Source organism: Oncorhynchus mykiss, chromosome 13 (genome assembly GCF_013265735.2).
Source record: "Oncorhynchus mykiss isolate Arlee chromosome 13, USDA_OmykA_1.1, whole genome shotgun sequence".
Classification (NCBI taxonomy): Eukaryota; Metazoa; Chordata; class Actinopteri; order Salmoniformes; family Salmonidae; genus Oncorhynchus; species Oncorhynchus mykiss.
Genome location: NC_048577.1, coordinates 5,535,108 through 5,555,770, shown reverse-complemented (window position 1 = coordinate 5,555,770; position 20,663 = coordinate 5,535,108). Strand labels below are relative to the sequence as shown.

The 20,663-nt window shown below is 47.0% G+C and overlaps 1 protein-coding gene across 4 annotated transcripts in view; it reads right to left on the bottom strand.

Annotated features, from left to right (window-relative positions):
* Positions 1-853: 853 nt before the first annotated feature.
* The window catches only part of LOC110519517 (dynamin-2), a 70,748-nt gene continuing 50,938 nt past the window's right edge, over positions 854-20,663 (bottom strand). For all 4 annotated transcript variants that reach the window (XM_036939953.1, XM_036939952.1, XM_036939950.1 and 1 more), the window contains 9 exons: positions 19,833-19,903; positions 18,273-18,327; positions 18,068-18,178; positions 16,430-16,539; positions 16,193-16,304; positions 13,456-13,620; positions 6,268-6,494; positions 5,056-5,307; positions 854-1,430 (listed from right to left, as the gene is read on the bottom strand). In XM_036939953.1, coding sequence (XP_036795848.1) covers positions 1,364-1,430; positions 5,056-5,307; positions 6,268-6,494; positions 13,456-13,620; positions 16,193-16,304; positions 16,430-16,539; positions 18,068-18,178; positions 18,273-18,327; positions 19,833-19,903 — 1,170 coding nt within the window. In that variant the 3' untranslated portion in view covers positions 854-1,363. The remainder of the gene's footprint in view (positions 1,431-5,055; positions 5,308-6,267; positions 6,495-13,455; positions 13,621-16,192; positions 16,305-16,429; positions 16,540-18,067; positions 18,179-18,272; positions 18,328-19,832; positions 19,904-20,663) is intronic.

The window sequence follows — 20,663 nt, the reverse complement described above, 5'->3', positions numbered from 1 at the left end:
CTGAAACGGCATCCTATTCCCTATGTGGTGCACTACCCCCTCTGTCTGCATTCTGATTGGTCCATTCAGGAAACAGGTCCATTTTGATTGGTCCATTCAGGAAGCAGGTCTATTTTGAATGGTCTATTCAGGAAGCAGAGGCCAGATTGACAGCAAGCTACCATTTACAATAGACTGGGCTAAAAGCCGGGATTTCATTAAAGAAGCGATAAGCAAACAACACTCTCAACAGTGATCCTTTTAAAGGGAATTTCCAAGATGTTTGCAGAGATGTTGCATTTGCGGTAAACGCTGCGGATGTCATGAATGACCTTTTAAAAGTCAAGTGCAGTGAGCTTATCGACAACCCATCTTCGATTGAATCTCGGCCCTTGTCTAACAACTATCTACTACTAACATCGATAACTGACGAGACACTAGGTATCTCTATTGACTACAGGGTTGGTGCCAATTCCATGTCAATTCCATGTCAATTCCATGTCAATTCCATGTCAATTCAGAGAGAAAACCACATTCCAAATGTTCCTCATTAAAGAGCATTGAAGAGAATTGGAACTTTCTGAATTGACTGAAATTGAAACGGAATGGACACCAACCCTGACTGGTTAGCACTGTTCTTTGAGTGAACTCTGAGGGCAGTTGAAGCTAACTATTTTCCATTGAAATCAATTCATTTTATAGCATAATTAGCATTTCATCAAAATGAATTTCAAAAAGCTGCGAGCGAGAAAGGACTATAATATACCTGCATAGATATTGAAGTGCATATTGAAGATCAGATCTAAAAATACACATGTACATATGATCCAGTAAGAAGGTTAGAAACATTTAAAACAGTATAAAGAACTAAGTATTTTGTTATTAATTATGGAGTGTATTTGTTATTTTAAATGGAATAATGCTTCCATGTGAAGAAGTATTCTAGGTATTCACAAACATCTGTTACATATTTTAAACCTGTCTGATTTCAATTCTGTCTGATCCACCGGTTTGAAGTTCATTAAAGTTAAGTTAGAGTTAAACAAAAACATGTAGGTTTCATTTTTCTCTCTCTCTCTCAATCCCTTTGAAAAGTTGAAGGTATTAAACATTGTAACAAAGCTATAAAAAAACTACGTGATCAAAAGTACATAGTGTTGATTAAATGAGAAAAAAAACCCCATGACAATATGAATATTAAGAGAGAATACATGAAAGAACAATAACATGACAATATGAATATTAAGAGGGAAGACATGAAAGACAGGCTTGAAACATGTTAGGGAATAAAACAACATTACGCAAAGTGTGTTTTTGTAGTCAAAGGACATTAGGAGAGGTAATTGTTCATTCTGTCTGTCTGTCTGTCTGTCTGTCTGTCTGTCTAGTCCAGCAGTGAAGGCTCTGAAGGGCGTATGATGGTGGGCCGGCCTGGGGCCGCTGGGGGTCTCCTGTTGTAGAGGAGGACAGAAGGAGGGAGAGAGAGGGAGGAAGGGAGGGAGAGAAGCAGGGAGGGAGAGAGAGAGAGGGAGGAAGGGAGGGATGGAGGGAGGGAGGGAGGGAGGGGGATGGAGAGAAGCAGGGAGGGAGAGGAGGGAGGGAGGGGAATGGAGAGAGAGGGAGGAAGGGAGGGATGGAGGGAGAGGAGGGAAGGAGGGAGGGGGATGGAGAGAGAGGGAGGGAGGGGGATGGAGAGAGAGGGAGGAAGGGAGGGATGGAGGGAGAGGAGGGAGGGAGGGAGGGAGGGGGATGGAGAGAGAGGGAGGGAGAGGAGGGAGGGGGATGGAGAAAGAGGGAAGGTGGGATGGGGGAAGCAGGGAGGGAGGGAGGGAGAGAGGGAGGGGGATGGAGAAAGAGGGAAGGTGGGATGGGGGAAGCAGGGAGGGATGGAGGGAGGGAGGGAGGGGGATGGAGAAAGAGGGAAGGTGGGATGGGGGAGGGAGGGAGGGAGGGGGATGGAGAAAGAGGGAAGGTGGGATGGGGGAAGCAGGGAGGGAGAAAGAGGGAAGGTGGAGGGAGAGAGGAGAGAAGAGAAAAACATATGTATCATTCCCACAACCCATGATACACAAAACCCCCCACAACTACCATAACCACTACCAACAAACCCCCCACCACCATCACTACCACAACCACTACCACAACCACTACCACCACAACCACCATACCCACCACAACCATCACTACCACCACAACCACTACCACCACAACCATCACTAGAGAAGAGAGAAGAGAAAAACATATGTATCATTCCCATCACTACCACAACCACTACCACCACAACCACCATACCCACCACAACCATCACTACCACCACAACCACTACCACCACAACCATCACTAGAGAAGAGAGAAGAGAAAAACATATGTATCATTCCCATCACTACCACAACCACTACCACCACTATCATCACTACCACCACAACCACTACCACCACTATCATCACCAACATCACTACCACAACCACTACCACCACTATCATCACTACCACCACAACCACTACCACCACTATCATCACTACCACCACAACCACTACCACCACTATCATCACCAACATCACTACCACAACCACTACCACCACTATCATCACCAATATCACTACCACAACCACTACCACCACTATCATCACTACCACCACAACCACTACCACCACTATCATCACCAACATCACTACCACAACCACTACCACCACTATCATCACTACCACCACAACCACTACCACCACTATCATCACCAACATCACTACCACAACCACTACCACCACTATCATCACCAACATCACTAACACAACCACTACAAGCACTATCATCACTACCACCACAACCACTACCACCACTATCATCACCAACATCACTACCACAACCACTACCACCACTATCATCACCAACATCACTACCATAACCACTACCACCACAACCACTACCACCACTACCACCACAACCACTACCACCACTATCATCACCAACATCACTACCACAACCACTACCACCACTATCATCACCAACATCACTAACACAACCACTACAAGCACTATCATCACTACCACCACAACCACTACCACCACTATCATCACCAACATCACTACCACAACCACTACCACCACTATCATCACCAACATCACTACCATAACCACTACCACCACTATCATCACTACCACCACTATCATCACCAACATCACTAACACAACCACTACAAGCACTATCATCACTACCACCACAACCACTACCACCACTATCATCACCAACATCACTACCACAACCACTACCACCACTATCATCACTACCACCACAACCACTACCACCACTATCATCACCAACATCACTACCACAACCACTACCACCACTATCATCACTACCACCACAACCACTACCACTACCACCATCACAACCACTACCACCATCACTACCACAACCATCACTACCACCACTATCATCACCAACATCACTACCACAACCACTACCACCACTATCATCACTACCACCACTACCACTACCACCATCACAACCACTACCACCATCACTACCACAACCATCACTACCACCACTATCATCACCAACATCACTACCACAACCACTACCACCACTATCATCACTATCACCACAACCACTACCACTACCACCATCACAACCACTACCACCATCACTACCACAACCATCACTACCACCACAACCACCAAACCCCCCACCACAACCACTACCATCACTACCACAACCATCACTACCACTACCACAACTACCATCACTACCACCACAACCACTAACACCCCTTCCACCACAACCACTATCACCACAACCACTACCATCACTACCACAACCATCACTACCACAACTACCATCACTATCACCACAACCATTATCCTCACTACCACCACAACCCCTTCAACCACTACTACCACAACCCCTACAACCATCACTACCACAACCACTACCACCACTATCACAACCACTACTACAACCACCACTACCACAACCACTACCACCACTACTACCACCACAACCACCACTACCACAACCACTACCACCACTACTACCACCACAACCACTATCACCACAAACGCTACTACAACCACAACCACCACTACTACCACCACAACCACCACTACTACAACCACAACCATCACTACCACAACCACTACCACTATCACCACAAACGCTACTACAACCACAACCACTACCACTATCCCAATTCCCCACCACAACCACTACCACCAAACCCCCCACCACAACGTCTAAACCACAACCACTACCACCACCACAACCACTACTACAACCACTACTACAACCACTACCACAACCACTACTACAACCACTACTACAACCACTACTACAACCAATACCACAACCACTACTACAACCACTACTACAACCACTACTACAACCAATACCACAACCACTACTACAACCACTACTACAACCACTACTACAACCACTACCACAACCACTACTACAACCACTACTACCACCACCACAACCACTACTACAACCACTACTACAACCAATACCACAACCACTACTACAACCACTACTACAACCACTACTACAACCACTACTACAACCACTACTACAACCACTACCACAACCACTACTACAACCACTACTACCACCACCACAACCACTACTACAACCACCACCACAACCACTACTACCACCACCACAACCACTACTACCACAACCCCTACAACCATCACTACCACAACCACTACTACAACCATCACTACTACAACCACTACTACAACCACTACCACAACCACTACCACCACCACAACCACTACTACAACTACTACTACCACCACCACAACCACTACTACAACCACTACCACAACCACTACTACAACCACTACTACAACCACTACCACCACCACAACCACCACCACAACCACTACTACAACCACTACCACCACCACAACCACTACTACAACCACTACCACCACCACAACCACCCCTCTGAATGTAACATCATTACTAATAAAAGTGACCTATTGTGACAGAATAGACCGTTCTAGCAGTTCCAGCCTCCATTCCTCCAGAGGTAAGTGGGGTTGTGCACACTCGCCTGCCCAGGAGCAGAGCTCTTACCTGGGTATGCCGGGGGGTAGGGCTGGGGGTACCCTGGCTGGGCGAGATGGGATCAGGGGGACATTGACGACAGGGTCCGCTGCACTGTAGGTGTTGACTGGTGGGGGTCCGGGCCGAGAGGGGATGAGGGGCGCCCCAAAAGCTGGGTTTTGGGGACTGGAGGGAGGAGGGGCGGCGGTGGGGCCTCTTGCTGCCGGGGGGCGACTAGGAGGGGGGACAGCGGCCGGGGCTGGTCTGGCCTGAGGAGGGGGGCTGGGGGAGGGAAGAGGAGGGAGGGGAGAGAGATAGAGATGGGCGAGATGGAGAGCGATAAAGAGGGGGGGATAGATAGGAGGGGGGAGAAAGAGGGGGGACACAGAGAGAGAGAGAGATAGAGAGGGGGAGAGAGAGGAAGAAAAAGGGGAAATATATTCAGTTTCACATCCAAGTGTACATTAACCTACATGTGAGAGCCTAGTGTGTGTTTGAACATGCGAACTGCATCTGTACATGTGTGTGTACATGTGTGTGTGTACATGTGTGTGTGTGTGTACATGTGTGTGTACATGCGTGTGTGTACAGGTGTGTACATGTGTGTGTGTGTGTACATGTGTGTACATGTGTGTACATGTGTGTGTGTGTACATGTGTGTGTGTGTGTGTACATGTGTGTGTGTACATGTGTGTACAGGTGTGTGTGTACATGTGTGTGTGTACGTGTGTGTGTGTACATGCGTGTGTGTGTGTGTGTACATGTGTGTGTGTACATGCGTGTGTGTGTGTGTACATGTGTGTGTGTACAGGTGTGTGTGTACATGTGTGTGTGTACATGCGTGTGTGTGTGTGTACATGTGTGTGTGTACAGGTGTGTGTACATGCGTGTGTGTACATGCCTGTGTGTGTGTGTGTGTACATGCGTGTGTGTACATGTGTGTGTGTGTGTACATGTGTGTGTGTGTGTACAGATGTGTGTGTGTGTACATGTGTGTACATGTGTGTGTGTACATGTGTGTGTGTACATGTGTGTGTGTACAGGTGTGTGTGTACATGCGTGTGTGTACATGCCTGTGTGTGTGTGTGTGTGTGTGTGTACATGTGTGTGTGTACATGTGTGTGTGTGTACATGTGTGTGTGTGTACGTGTGTGTGTGTACATGTGTGTGTGTGTACATGTGTGTGTGTGTACGTGTGTGTGTGTACATGTGTGTGTGTACATGTGCATCTCTCTCTGTTACCTGGGTTCCTTGGTCCTCCAGGTGTCGTCTACAGGTGGAGGTACAGGAGCTGACACTGTGGTTGTACTGATGTCTCCTATGATCAGCAGGGCTTCTTTCAGAGCATGGTACATCCTCAACATCTCATCTCTCCTCTGAGCCTGGTCAGTTGACTCCTCCATCAGACTGCCCTGGTCCCCACAGGAATACAGGTAGGCCAACAACTCAGAATGGATGAAGTCTTTAGCCTAGAGAAGGAGAGGGGGATGGGGGAGGGAGAGAGGAGGAAGAGGGGGAACGAGGGTAGTGAGAGAGAGAGAGAAGGGAGGAGAGAAGAGGGGGAACGAGGGTAGTGAGAGAGAGAGAGAAGGGAGGAGAGAAGAGGGGGAACGAGGGTAGTGAGAGAGAGAGAGAGAGAGAGAGAGAGAGATTGAAGGGAGGAGAGAAGAGGGGCAGAGAGAACAAGAAATAAGGAGAAGATAAGACATGAGGTCTCAGACTTGTTGACAAATGTGTTCACATAGTCTGGTGTGTACGTGTGGTTCACATAGTCTGGTGTGTACGTGTGGTTCACATCGTCTGGTGTGTACGTGTGGTTCACATAGTCTGGTGTGTACGTGTGGTTCACATAGTCTGGTGTGTACGTGTGGTTCACATAGTCTGGTGTGTACGTGTGGTTCACATAGTCTGGTGTGTACGTGTGGTTCACATCGTCTGGTGTGTACGTGTGGTTCACATAGTCTGGTGTGTACGTGTGGTTCACATTGTCTGGTGTGTACGTGTGGTTCACATAGTCTGGTGTGTACGTGTGGTTCACATCGTCTGGTGTGTTCGTGTGGTTCACATAGTCTGGTGTGTACGTGTGGTTCACATTGTCTGGTGTGTACGTGTGGTTCACATAGTCTGGTGTGTACGTGTGGTTCACATAGTCTGGTGTGTACGTGTGGTTCACATCGTCTGGTGTGTACGTGTGGTTCACATAGTCTGGTGTGTACGTGTGGTTCACATTGTCTGGTGTGTACGTGTGGTTCACATAGTCTGGTGTGTACGTGTGGTTCACATCGTCTGGTGTGTACGTGTGGTTCACATAGTCTTGTGTGTACGTGTGGTTCACATCGTCTGGTGTGTACGTGTGTGGTTCACATCGTCTGGTGTGTACGTGTGGTTCACATCGTCTGGTGTGTACGTGTGGTTCACATAGTCTGGTGTGTTCATGTGGTTCACATCGTCTGGTGTGTACGTGTGGTTCACATCGTCTGGTGTGTACGTGTGTGGTTCACATAGTCTGGTGTGTACGTGTGGTTCACATCGTCTGGTGTGTACGTGTGGTTCACATAGTCTGGTGTGTACGTGTGGTTCACATAGTCTGGTGTGTACGTGTGGTTCACATAGTCTGGTGTGTACGTGTGGTTCACATCGTCTGGTGTGTTCGTGTGGTTCACATAGTCTGGTGTGTACGTGTGGTTCACATAGTCTGGTGTGTACGTGTGGTTCACATCGTCTGGTGTGTACGTGTGGTTCACATAGTCTGGTGTGTACGTGTGGTTCACATCATCTGGTGTGTACACGTGGTTCACATAGTCTGGTGTGTACGTGTGGTTCACATCGTCTGGTGTGTACGTGTGGTTCACATCGTCTGGTGTGTACGTGTGGTTCACATGGTCTGGTGTGTACGTGTGGTTCACATAGTCTGGTGTGTACGTGTGGTTCACATCGTCTGGTGTGTTCGTGTGGTTCACATAGTCTGGTGTGTACGTGTGGTTCACATAGTCTGGTGTGTACGTGTGGTTCACATCGTCTGGTGTGTACGTGTGGTTCACATAGTCTGGTGTGTACGTGTGGTTCACATCGTCTGGTGTGTACGTGTGGTTCACATCGTCTGGTGTGTACGTGTGGTTCACATAGTCTGGTGTGTACGTGTGGTTCACATAGTCTGGTGTGTACGTGTGGTTCACATCGTCTGGTGTGTACGTGTGTGGTTCACATAGTCTGGTGTGTACGTGTGGTTCACACTTCCACGTTATCTCCATGCTGACGTGCTGTTTGTTGCTACTTGGCTAACTGCCAAACTTTTTTTTTTTGCGCTTTTAATAACGTCCACACTCAACTTTTTCATTAAACTTTTTCACCCCGGGCGCTTTATCTGGGCATGGATCTGCAGGACCTCCACCAGCCGAAGAAGCTGAGTAACATTATGCCTTGTCATTGCAGACGTTGTACTGATAATATACAGGAGAACGATCGCCTTATGGTGAGGATAGCCTTGCTGCAAGGTCAATTTAAGTGTAGGAAAGGATGAAACAGCGTCTGAGACGCCGAGCCTTCCCAGGTCTCTCCTCCACCCGTTACGGGGTCTGAGACGCCGAGCCTTCCCAGGTCTCTCCTCCATCCGTTACGGGGTCTGAGACACCGAGCCTTCCCAGGTCTCTCCTCCACCCGTTACGGGGTCTGAGACGCCGAGCCTTCCCAGGTCTCTCCTCCACCCGTTACGGGGTCTGAGATGCCGAGCCTTCCCAGGTCTCTCCTCCACCCGTTACGGGGTCTGAGACACCGAGCCTTCCCAGGTCTCTCCTCCACCCGTTACGGGGTCTGAGACGCCGAGCCTTCCCAGGTCTCTCCTCCACCCGTTACGGGGTCTGAGACGCCGAGCCTTCCCAGGTCTCTCCTCCACCCGTTACGGGGTCTGAGACGCCGAGCCTTCCCAGGTCTCTCCTCCACCCGTTACGGGGTCTGAGACGCCGAGCCTTCCCAGGTCTCTCCTCCACCCGTTACGGGGTCTGAGACACCGAGCCTTCCCAGGTCTCTCCTCCACCCGTTACGGGGTCTGAGACACCGAGCCTTCCCAGGTCTCTCCTCCACCCGTTACGGGGTCTGAGACGCCGAGCCTTCCCAGGTCTCTCCTCCACCCGTTACAGGGTCTGAGACGCCGAGCCTTCCCAGGTCTCTCCTCCACCCGTTACGGGGTCTGAGACGCCGAGCCTTCCCAGGTCTCTCCTCCACCCGTTACGGGGTCTGAGATGCCGAGCCTTCCCAGGTCTCTCCTCCACCCGTTACGGGGTCTGAGACACCGAGCCTTCCCAGGTCTCTCCTCCACCCGTTACGGGGTCTGAGACGCCGAGCCTTCCCAGGTCTCTCCTCCACCCGTTACGGGGTCTGAGACGCCGAGCCTTCCCAGGTCTCTCCTCCACCCGTTACGGGGTCTGAGACGCCGAGCCTTCCCAGGTCTCTCCTCCACCCGTTACGGGGTCTGAGACGCCGAGCCTTCCCAGGTCTCTCCTCCACCCGTTACGGGGTTTGAGACGCCGAGCCTTCCCAGGTCTCTCCTCCACCCGTTACGGGGTCTGAGATGCCGAGCCTTCCCAGGTCTCTCCTCCACCCGTTACTCCATTACCCGCAGTATTAGACTTAAAACGAATCATCCAGCGATCATACACTGTTTACCGGGGGGCAGGGCTACCAACGTTAAGGCTAATCTGAAGATGGTGCTGGCTAAGGCTAAAACTGGCGAGTGTAGAGACTATAGAGATTGTTATCCACGTCGACACCAACAATGTTAGGATGAAAGAGTCAGAGGTCACCAAGTGCAACATATCTTCAGCTGTAAATTAGCTAGAAAGATGTGTCGGCATCGAGTAATTGTCTCTGGCCCCCTCCCACTTAGTGGGAGGGATGAGCTCTACAGCAGAGTCTCACAACTCAATCGCTGGTTGAAAACTGTTTTCTGCCCCTCCCAAAAGAAAGAATTTGTAGTTAACTGGCCCTCTTTCTGGGACTCACCCACAAACAGGATGAAGCCTGTCCTGCTGAGGAGTGATGGATTCTATCCTAGCTGGTGGGGTGCCCTCATCTTATCTATCAACATAGACAGGGCTCTAGCTCCTCTAGCTCCACAATGAGATAGGGTGCAACACTAGTGACCGTTTCTGATCTTCTAGTCATGAAATCTATGCATCCTACTCAATCACAGTAGGATATAGCTGCTGTTTACAGGCCTCCTGGGCCGTTTACAGCGTTCCTCTCTGAGTTCCCTGAATTCCTATCGGTCCTTGTCGTCCTGGCAGATAATATTCAAAAACAATTGTGACTTCAATATTGACATGGAGAAGTCCACAGATCCACTCCTAAAGGCTTTCGGATCCATTGTTGACTCAGTGGGCTTTGTCCAACATGTCTCGGGACCTACGTCCAATCAAGCGACCAATCATATCCTGGATCTAGTTTTTGCAGATCTACATGTTTTTCCTCGTAGTCCTGGACTATCGGACCACCATATTATTACGTTTGTAATCGCAAAAAAAAATAAAAATTTGCAAGGAATATCAAAAGCCTTGGACAACCCAAAAGAGTCCTAGATGCCCTTTCAAAATCCCTCCACCTACTCAAAGACGTCGGAGTGCAAAAATCAGTTGACCACCTAACCGAGGATCTGAACTTAACCTTGCGTAATACCCTATATGCAATCGCACTGCTAAAAACTAAAAAACGTTTGTCACATGAAACTAGCTCCCAGGTATATAAAAAATACCTGAGACCTGAAGCAAGCTTCCAGAAAATTAGAATGAAAATTGGAAGGCTTCCGACTAGCTTGGAAAGACAGTACCATGCAGTATCGAAAAGCCATCACTGTTGCTCGATCAGACTACTTTTCCAGCCAAAACGATTCAACATTTATATTGATACTGAACTAAAAAGCAGCATTCCCTAAGTGAGGATGGCCTTCACTTCAGCAGTGACGAATTCAGGAACTTCTTAGACAAAAATATTATGATCATTAGAAAGCAAACTCCTCTTTGAATATTTCAGTCGTCCTGAGTCTGCACAGAACTGCCAAGATGACCTCGAATTAATGGAGACACTCGTTTTTTTTATCCTGTATCTCTCCACACATTCACACAAATAGTCATGGACTCTATAAACCTTCCAGCTGCCTACTGGACCCTATTACAACTAAACTACTGAAAGAGCTACTTCCTGTGTTTGGCCCTCCTATGTTGAACATATTAAACGTCTCCCTATCCTCCGGATGTGTGTAACCGGTGTGAAATGGCTAGCTAGGTAGCGGTGGTGCGCGCTAATAGCGTTTCAATCGGTGACGTCACTTTCTCTGAGACCTTGAAGTAGTGGTTCCCCTTGCTCTGCAAGGGCCGCGGCTTGGGTAACGATGCTTCGTGGGTCCCGGGCTCGAACCAGCCATTTCACACCAGTTACATTTGTACCAAACCCACTAAAATTGGAAGCAATAAAGCCAATAAAGCCTTTACAAATCAACTTATATCGAATCTCCCCCAAAATGTATTTTAAAGCTGTTGCTCAGCAACTCACTGCCTTCCTGAAGGCAGATCATGTATTAATGTATAAGAAATGCTCCAGTCTGGTTTTAGACCACATCATAATGCTGAGACTGCACCCAGATTGCCTACCCAGGAAACCTGTGTTTCAGAAATAAGGAAGTGGATGGAGGCAAACGTTTTACCTTTGAACTCAGTTCTCAGGTCCCAAGAAACAAAGAGATATGCTGTTTGATCCGACTCTGAATCTCCAGGGTTGTTACAGTCGTCTCAAATAAAACTGTGAAGGACCTCGGCGTTACTCTGGACCCTGATCTCTCTTTTGACAGAACAGATCAAAAATTATTCAAGCACAGTTTTTTTTCTATCTTTGTAACATGTCTTTTCAAAACATGATGCAGAAAAAGCTCATCCATGATTTTGTCACTTCAAGATTAGACTGCTGCAATGCTCGACTCTCTCTCTCCTCGGATAAATAAACTTCAGCTAGTGCTAAATACGGCTGCTAGAATCCTGACTAGGACCAAAACATGTGATCGTATTACTCCAGTGCTAGCCTCTCTACATTGGCTTCCTGTTAATGGCTGATTTCAAGGTTTTACTGCTAACCTACAAAGCATTACATGGACTTGCTCCTACCTATCTCTCTGATTTGGTCCTGTCGTACACACCTACACGTACGCTACAATCACTAGATGCAATCACTTACTGTCCCTAGAATTTGTAAGCAAACAGCTAGAGGCAGGGTTTTTTCAAATAGAGGTACATCTTTATGGAATGGTCTGCGGAGCCATGTGACAGTCGCAGACTCAGTCTCAACCTCTAAATCTTTATTTTCAGTAGGTCCAACGATTGAGTGTAGTCTGGCCCAGGGGTGCGAGGGTGAATGACAAGGCACTGGAGTGACGAATCACCCTTGCTGTTTCTGCCTAGCCAGCTCCTTAGTCTCTCTACTAGGATTCTCTGCCAAAGGGGATGAGTCACTGGCTTGCTAGTACTCTCCCAAGATATCCCTAGAAGGGGTGAATCACACCATGCAAGGCTATACTCAACCTGAGTGGGTTGAATCACTGATGTGATCTTCCTGTCTGGTTCTGCGCCCCCTCGGGCTCGTGCGGTGGAGGAGATCTTTGTGGGCGAGACACCACCTTGTCTCAGGGTAGTAAGTTGGTGGTTTATTGATATCCCTCTGGTGGTGTCGGGGCTGTGCCTTGGCAAAGTGGGTGGGGTTATATCCTGCCTGGTTGGCCATGTCCGGGGGTATAGTCGGACAGGGCCACAGTGTCCCTCGACGACCCCCCCTGTATCAGACTCCAGTATCTATGCTGCAATAGTCTATGTGGCGGGGGGAGTAGGGTCAGTCTGGTATATCTGGTATAATTCTCCTGTTATATCTGGTATAATTCTCCTGTTATATCTGGTATAATTCTCCTGTTATATCTGGTATAATTCTCCTGTTATATCTGGTATAATTCTCCTGTTATATCTGGCATAATTCTCCTGTTATATCTGGTATAATTCTCCTGGTATATCTGGTATAATTATCCTGCTGTTTGGGGTTTTAGGCTGGGTTTCTGTACAGCACTTTGTGACATCATCTGCTGATGTAAAAAGGGCTTTATAAATACCTTTCATAGATTGGTGTGTGTTTAGGTGCTCTGATTGTGTGTGTGTGTGTGTGTGTGTGTGTGTGTGTGTGTGTGTGTGTGTGTGTGTGTGTGTGTGTGTGTGTTTAGGTGCTCTGATGTATGTGTGCGTGTTTGCATGTGTGCTCTGATGTGCTCCAGTATATATGTATATGTATGTATGTGTGTGTTTGAGTGAGTGAGTGAGTGAGTGAGTGAGTGAGTGAGTGAGTGAGTGAGTGAGTGAGTGAGTGAGTGAGTGAGTGAGTGAGTGAGTGAGTGAGGTGTCCACTCACGCTGTTGATCATGAGGTGCATGATGGTCTTGGGCATTAGATCCCTGATGGACTTGTTGACGATGCCGATGTAGGAATCTACTAGATTCCTTATGGTCTCAACCTGCCTCTCCAGCTGGGGATCCATAGAGAAGGATTCTGCTGGTCCTGTGTCCTCACTGTCAACCTGGGGGAGGGAGAGAGAGAGGGAGGGAGGGAGGGGGGAGCGAGGGGGGGTGAGGGTGGAGAGAGAGTGAGGGGGGGGATGCATGAGACACATTGAGAAGGATTCTTCTGGTCCTGTGCTTCACTGTCAACCTGGGGGAAGGGAGGAGAGGAGGAGAGTGTACCTGTATGTGTACATGATTGCGTGTATATTTATCCATCCGTGTGTGTGCGTGTACGTCCGTGTGTTACCCAGTGTAAGGCCTGGAGTGTGACGTTACGATCTCTGCTGGTCGGGTACTGTGTAGCAACCTAGCAGCCACAAACGTCCTGGTCTGCTCTAGAAAGCCTATGTGAATTACAGTCGCCAGAATGGACAAACCAATTATTTTACAGACAAATGTTTTGGGCATCGAAAATGTGTTTATTATGATCAAGTTTCGAACCCCATTGTGAATTATTTTAAAGTTCTCTATACATGTAAATGAAGATATCAAGATCTCTAATTAAATACTGGTCCATTCTGACTACTAGATCTGTAATTAAATACTGGTCCATTCTGACTACTAGATCTGTAATTAAATACTGGTCCATTCTGACTACTAGATCTGTAATTAAATACTGAACCATTCTGACTACTAGATCTGTAATTAAATACTGATCCATTCTGACTACTAGATATGTAATTAAATACTGGTCCATTCTGACTACTAGATCTGTAATTAAATACTGATCCATTCTGACTACTAGATCTGTAATTAAATACTGATCCATTCTGACTACTAGATACTAGATATGTGTGTGTGTGTGTGTTATCCATTCTGACTACTAGATCTGTAATTAAATACTGATCCATTCTGACTACTAGATCTGTAATTAAATACTGATCCATTCTGACTACTAGATCTGTAATTAAATACTGATCCATTCTGACTACTAGATCTGTAATTAAATACTGGTCCATTCTGACTACTAGATCTGTAATTAAATACTGATCCATTCTGACTACTAGATCTGTAATTAAATACTGGTTCATTCTGACTACTAGATCTGTAATTAAATACTGATCCATTCTGACTACTAGATATGTAATTAAATACTGGTCCATTCTGACTACATTTGTTGTCACACAGGACCATGTGCTGAAACAGACCAACCACGGGCCGGCCGGCCGGCTACGAGGACCCTCTCAGGCAGCATGATAACAACTACATCGACCATGATCCTTTGCTAGTTACGGCCACTTTCTCCGTGATCCTTAGCGATTATTTTGGTGGCATTCAGCCCCACCCAGCACTATGGATGCATTCAGCCCCACCCAGCAATATGGAGGCATTCAGCCCCCCCCCAGCAATATGGAGGCATTCAGCCCCCCCCCAGCGATATGGAGGTATTCAGCCCCCCCCCCCAGCAATATGGAGGCATTCAGCCCCCCCCCCCCCCAGCAATATGGAGGCATTCAGCCCCCCCCCCCAGCAATATGGAGGCATTCAGCCCCACCCAGCAATATGGAGCGCTTCACATTGAAATGCTTGCGGCTTCATGCTCCATCAGGATTTCCAGGAATACGTGGATCCCCATCTACTGTGTGTGTGTGTGTGTGTGTGTGTGTGTGTGTTACTGTGTGTGGTGTGTGTGTGTGTGTGTGTGTGTGTGTGTTACTGTGTGTGGTGTGTGTGTGTGGTGTGTGTGTGTGTGTGCGTGTGGTGTGTGTGTGTGGTGTGTGTGTGTGTGTTTGTGGTGTGTGTGTGGTGTGTGTGTGTGTGTGTGTGTGGTGTGTGTGTGTGTGTGTGTGTGTGTGTGTGTGTGTGTGTGTGTGTGTGTGTGTGTGTGTGTGTGGTGTGTGTGTGGTGTGTGTGTGGTGTGTGGTGTGTGGTGTGTGTGGTGTGTGGTGTGTGTGTGGTGTGGTGTGTGTGGTGTGTGTGTGTGGTGTGTGTGGTGTGTGGTGTGTGTGGTGTGTGTTACTGTCAGAAATGAAGAGCTAAAGAGCAATAGCTAATTTTAAGAGTCTGATGGCGACTTTGAACATTTAGCTACTAATAAAATAATATAAGATGTTTTAGCTACTAATAAGATGTTTTAGCTACTAATAAGATGTTTTAGCTACTAATAAGATGTTTTAGCTACTAATAAGATGTTTTAGCTACTAATAAGATGTTTTTATTTTTCAAAATAAATCATGTTTTTCGTTTGGAGTGAGAAAGAGACTTGTATCCTGTGTGTGTGTGTGTGTGTGTGTGTGTGTGTGTGTGTGTGTGTGTGTGTGTTTTACTATCCTTGTGGGGACATTTTGCCGATCCCCACAAGGAAAAAGGCTATTTTAGGCTCAGGGTTAGAGTTAAGGTTGGGGTTTAGGTTTAGGGTTAAGTTTAGAGTTATGATTAGGTTTAGGGTTAAGGTTAGGGTTATGATTAGGTTTAGGGGTAAGTTTAGGGTTATGATTAGGTTTAGGGGTAAGTTTAGGGTTATGATTAGGTTAAGGGTTAAGGTTAGGGTTAGATTTTGGGTTAGGGATTTGAGAAAATAGGATTTTGGATGGGAATCAATTCTTTGGTCCTCAAAAGTACAGCAATACAAAACTGTGTGTGTTTTACCTGGTCTTTCTCAGGGTAAACTCCAGCTCTGAGGAACGAAGCCTTCCAGCTGTCTACATCCTCCTGTGTGTCACAGGCCAGCTCTATCTGACGTAGGTCCTTATACACGTTCCTGGAACGCGCACACACACACACGCGCGCACGCACGCACGCACGCACACACACACACTTAGTTATTGACAAAGTACACACACTCAGTATTTCTAAACATTACAGACACTGTTTACAGATACACACCTGGACTCGGTGTTGAAGATGGCGAATGTGTGTTTTGTGGACATGAAACCTTTCTCCACGTCTCTCAGCTTCAGATTATCTAGAGGCAGCATGTACTTCTTCTCTTTCTCCTGGAGACACACACAGTTATACACACACACACACACATACATACACACACACACACACACACACACGCACACAGTTAGACACACACACACACACAGTTACACACACACAGTTATAAACACACACACACACACACACACACACACACACACACACACAGTTAGACACACACACACACACACACACACACACACACACACACACACACACACACACACACACACACACACACACACACACACACACACACAGCCAGCATGTACTCATTCTCTTTCTCCTGGAGACACACACAGTTAGACACACACAACACACACACACACACACAGTTATACACGGGGCGGCAGGGTAGCCTAGTGGTTAGAGCGTTGGACAAGTAACCGGAAGGCCGCAAGTTCAAATCCCCGAGCTGACAAGGTACAAATCTGTCATTCTGCCCCTGAACAGGCAGTTAACCCACTGTTCCTAGGCCGTCATTGAAAATAAGAATTTGTTCTTAACTGACTTGCCTAGTTAAATGAAGTTTAAAAAATAGACACAGCATGTGCTTCTTCTCTTTCTCCTGGATACACAGACACAACACACAAACACATAAATCATCTGATTCAGTAGCTATCTAGTGAGTTCGCTAACTGTCTCGGTGACATCATCTGATTCAGTAGCTATCTAGTGAGTTAGCTAACTGTCTAGGTGACATCATCTGATTCAGTAGCTATCTAGTGAGTTAGCTAACTGTCTCGGTGACATCATCTGATTCAGTAGCTATCTAGTGAGTTCGCTAACTGTCTCGGTGACATCATCTGATTCAGTAGCTATCTAGTGAGTTCGCTAACTGTCTCGGTGACATCATCTGATTCAGTAGCTATCTAGTGAGTTAGCTAACTGTCTCGGTGACATCATCTGATTCAGTAGCTATCTAGTGAGTTCGCTAACTGTCTAGGTGACATCATCTGATTCAGTAGCTATCTAGTGAGTTAGCTAACTGTCTTGGTGACATCATCTGATTCAGTAGCTATCTAGTGAGTTCGCTAACTGTCTCGGTGACATCATCTGATTCAGTAGCTATCTAGTTAGTTAGCTAACTGTCTAGGTGACATCATCTGATTCAGTAGCTATCTAGTGAGTTAGCTAACTGTCTAGGTGACATCATCTGATTCAGTAGCTATCTAGTTAGTTAGCTAACTGTCTCGGTGACATCATCTGATTCAGTAGCTAACTAGTGAGTTAGCTAACTGTCTCGGTGACATCATCTGATTCAGTAGCTATCTAGTGAGTTAGCTAACTGTCTAGGTGACATCATCTGAATATCCTGAATGTCTAAGACAACAATGGTATCTGGTTGAGCGTTGGATCCGGTCAAGCCACTAGCCATTGTATTAAGCTTGCTTGATACCAGGCTTGTAGGGAGGTAATGATTCACCAATATGCATTGGTCTCTGGTTCAAATGTTTAAGAAACAAGTGCATCGGTCTTCCATATAACCCCCCCCACCCACGCACGCACCCCCACACACACACACTCCCCCTTCCTTACCTCCTCATCCTTGTACCAGGACAGTGACTCTGCAGTCAGGACGAACCAGTAGTCTTTGGACCCCCCCTTCATAATGCTTATGTTGATAGTGAGCCAGCCCCTCCGGATCACCTACACACAGCGGGACAGACCATTAGTTCAGGATAGGGGGGTGAGAGAGAGAGAGAAGTAAAGGAGAGAGGAGGAGGGTAGTTTTTTGTGGTACCTGGTTTGGCATCACTCTCTTCTTGTTGTTAATAGCAGTGGTCCTCTGTTGCGCGCTACAAGGGAGACAGAGGCCAGATAGAAAGACTATCACATACGGGGTGCTTCCCAATCATCTCTCCTTCTTCCTGAAGTGTGCGCTCGTTCACTACTCCCCACAAGTTTAAAAGCATTGAATTGGTGGAGTAGGCATGGGCTAGATAGGAGTTTCAATATATCAGTTGTTTCCTTTCAAATCAGTGAAGGGAAGTGAACAAGTGCACACTTTGGGAGAAAGGAGAGATAATTGGGACACAGACGTGGACAACTGACATGAAGTGCATAAACTATAACCTCTACAGGATCAGCGGGACGGTTGAGCTAACGAAGGCTAATGCGATTAGCATGAGGTTGTAAGTAACAAGAACATTTGCCAGGACATATCATATCTATTTGCCAGACATATCTGATATTGGCAGAAAGCTTATGTAACAGTATAATTTTAGACCGTCCCCTCGCCCATACCCGGGCGCGAACCAGGGACCTTCTGCACACATCAACAACTGACACCCACGAAGCATCGTTACCCATCGCTCCATAAAAGCCGCGGCCCTTGCAGAGCAAGGGGAACTACTACTTCGAGGTCTCAGAGCAAGTGATGTCACTGATTGAGACGCTATTTAGCGCGCACCGCTAACTAAGCTAGCCGTTTCACATCCATTACACTCACCCCCCTTTTGACCTCCTCCTTTTCCGCAGCAACCAGTGATCCGGGTCACGGCACCAATGTAACAGTATAATTTTAGACCGTCCCCTCGCCCATACCCGGGCGCGAACCAGGGACCTTCTGCACACATCAACAACTGACACCCACGAAGCATCGTTACCCATCGCTCCACAAAAGCCGCGGCCCTTGCAGAGCAAGGGGAACAACTACTTCAAGGACTCAGAGCAAGTGACGTCACTGATTGAAATGCTATTTAGCGCGCACCGCTAACTAAGCTAGCCGTTTCACATCCGTTACACTTAAATTCTTGTTAATCTAACTGCACTGTCCAATTTACAGTAGCTATTGCAGTGAAATAATACCATGCTATTGTTTGAGGAGAGTCCACAGTTATGAACTTGAAAATGTATTAATAAACCAATTAGGCACATTTGGGCAGTCTTGATACAACATTTTGAACAGAAATGCAATGGTTCATTGGCTCAGTCTAAAACTTTGCACTGACACTGCTGACATCTAGTGGCCAAAATCTAAATTGCACCTGGGTTGGAATAATAAATTATGGCCTTTCTCTTGCATTTCAAAGATGATGGTACAAAAAAATTACAAAATAACATATTTTTTCTTTGTATTATCTTTTACCAGATCTTTTATCTTTGCTTCAGGTCCTGAGCTACAGGCAGTTAGATTTTGGTGAGTCATTTTAGGTGAAAATTGAAAAAAAGGGGCTAATCCTTAAGAAGTAGGTCGTTGCTAGGGGTTACATAGGTGAAAGTTGAAAGGTCGGTGCTAGGGGTTACATAGGCAGGTGAACGTTGAAAGGTCGTTGCTAGGGGTTACTAGAGGTCAACTCACTTTGCGAAGCCAATGAAGTCCTCATGGTTTGTGTTGATGTAAGACAGCTCAATGTCAATCAACAGCAGCACCTGAAACAGACAGACAGACAGACAGACAGACAGACAGACAGACAGACAGACAGACAGACAGGTTGGGTCAAATCAAATCAAATTGTATTAGTCACATGCGCCGAATACAACAGGTACCTTACAGTGAAATGCTTACTTACAAGCCCCTAACCAACAGTGCAGTTTGAAAAAATATGGATAAGAATAAGAGATAAAAGTAACAAGTAATTAAAGAGGAGCAGTAAAAAATAACAACATATACAACAACATATACAGGGGGGGCGGGACAGAGTCAATGTGAGAGGGGCACATTGAGGTAATATGTACATGTAGGTAGAGTTAATTAAAGTGACTATGCATAGATGACAACAGAGAGTGGCAGTGGTGTGGAGAGGGGAGGGGGGCAATGTGAATAGTCTGGGTAGCCATTTGACTAGATGTCAGCCTCTCTTTCTCTCCCACTCACCCCTCTCTCTCTCTCTCTCCATCTATCTCTCACTCTCATCTGGTCTCTGGTTTTGATGTCGCTCTCTCACCTGGTCTCTGGTTTTGATGTCTCTCTCTCACCTGGTCTCTAGTTTTGATGTCTCTTTCTCTCTCACCTGGTCTCTGGTTTTGATGTATCTTTCTCTCCCACCTGGTCGCTGGTTTTGATGTCTCTTTCTATCCCACCTGGTCTCTGGTTTTGATGTCTCTCTCACTCCATCTATCTCTCTCTAGTTCACCTGGTCTTGATGTCTCTCTCTCTCATCTATCTCTCTATCTCACCTGGTCTCTGGTT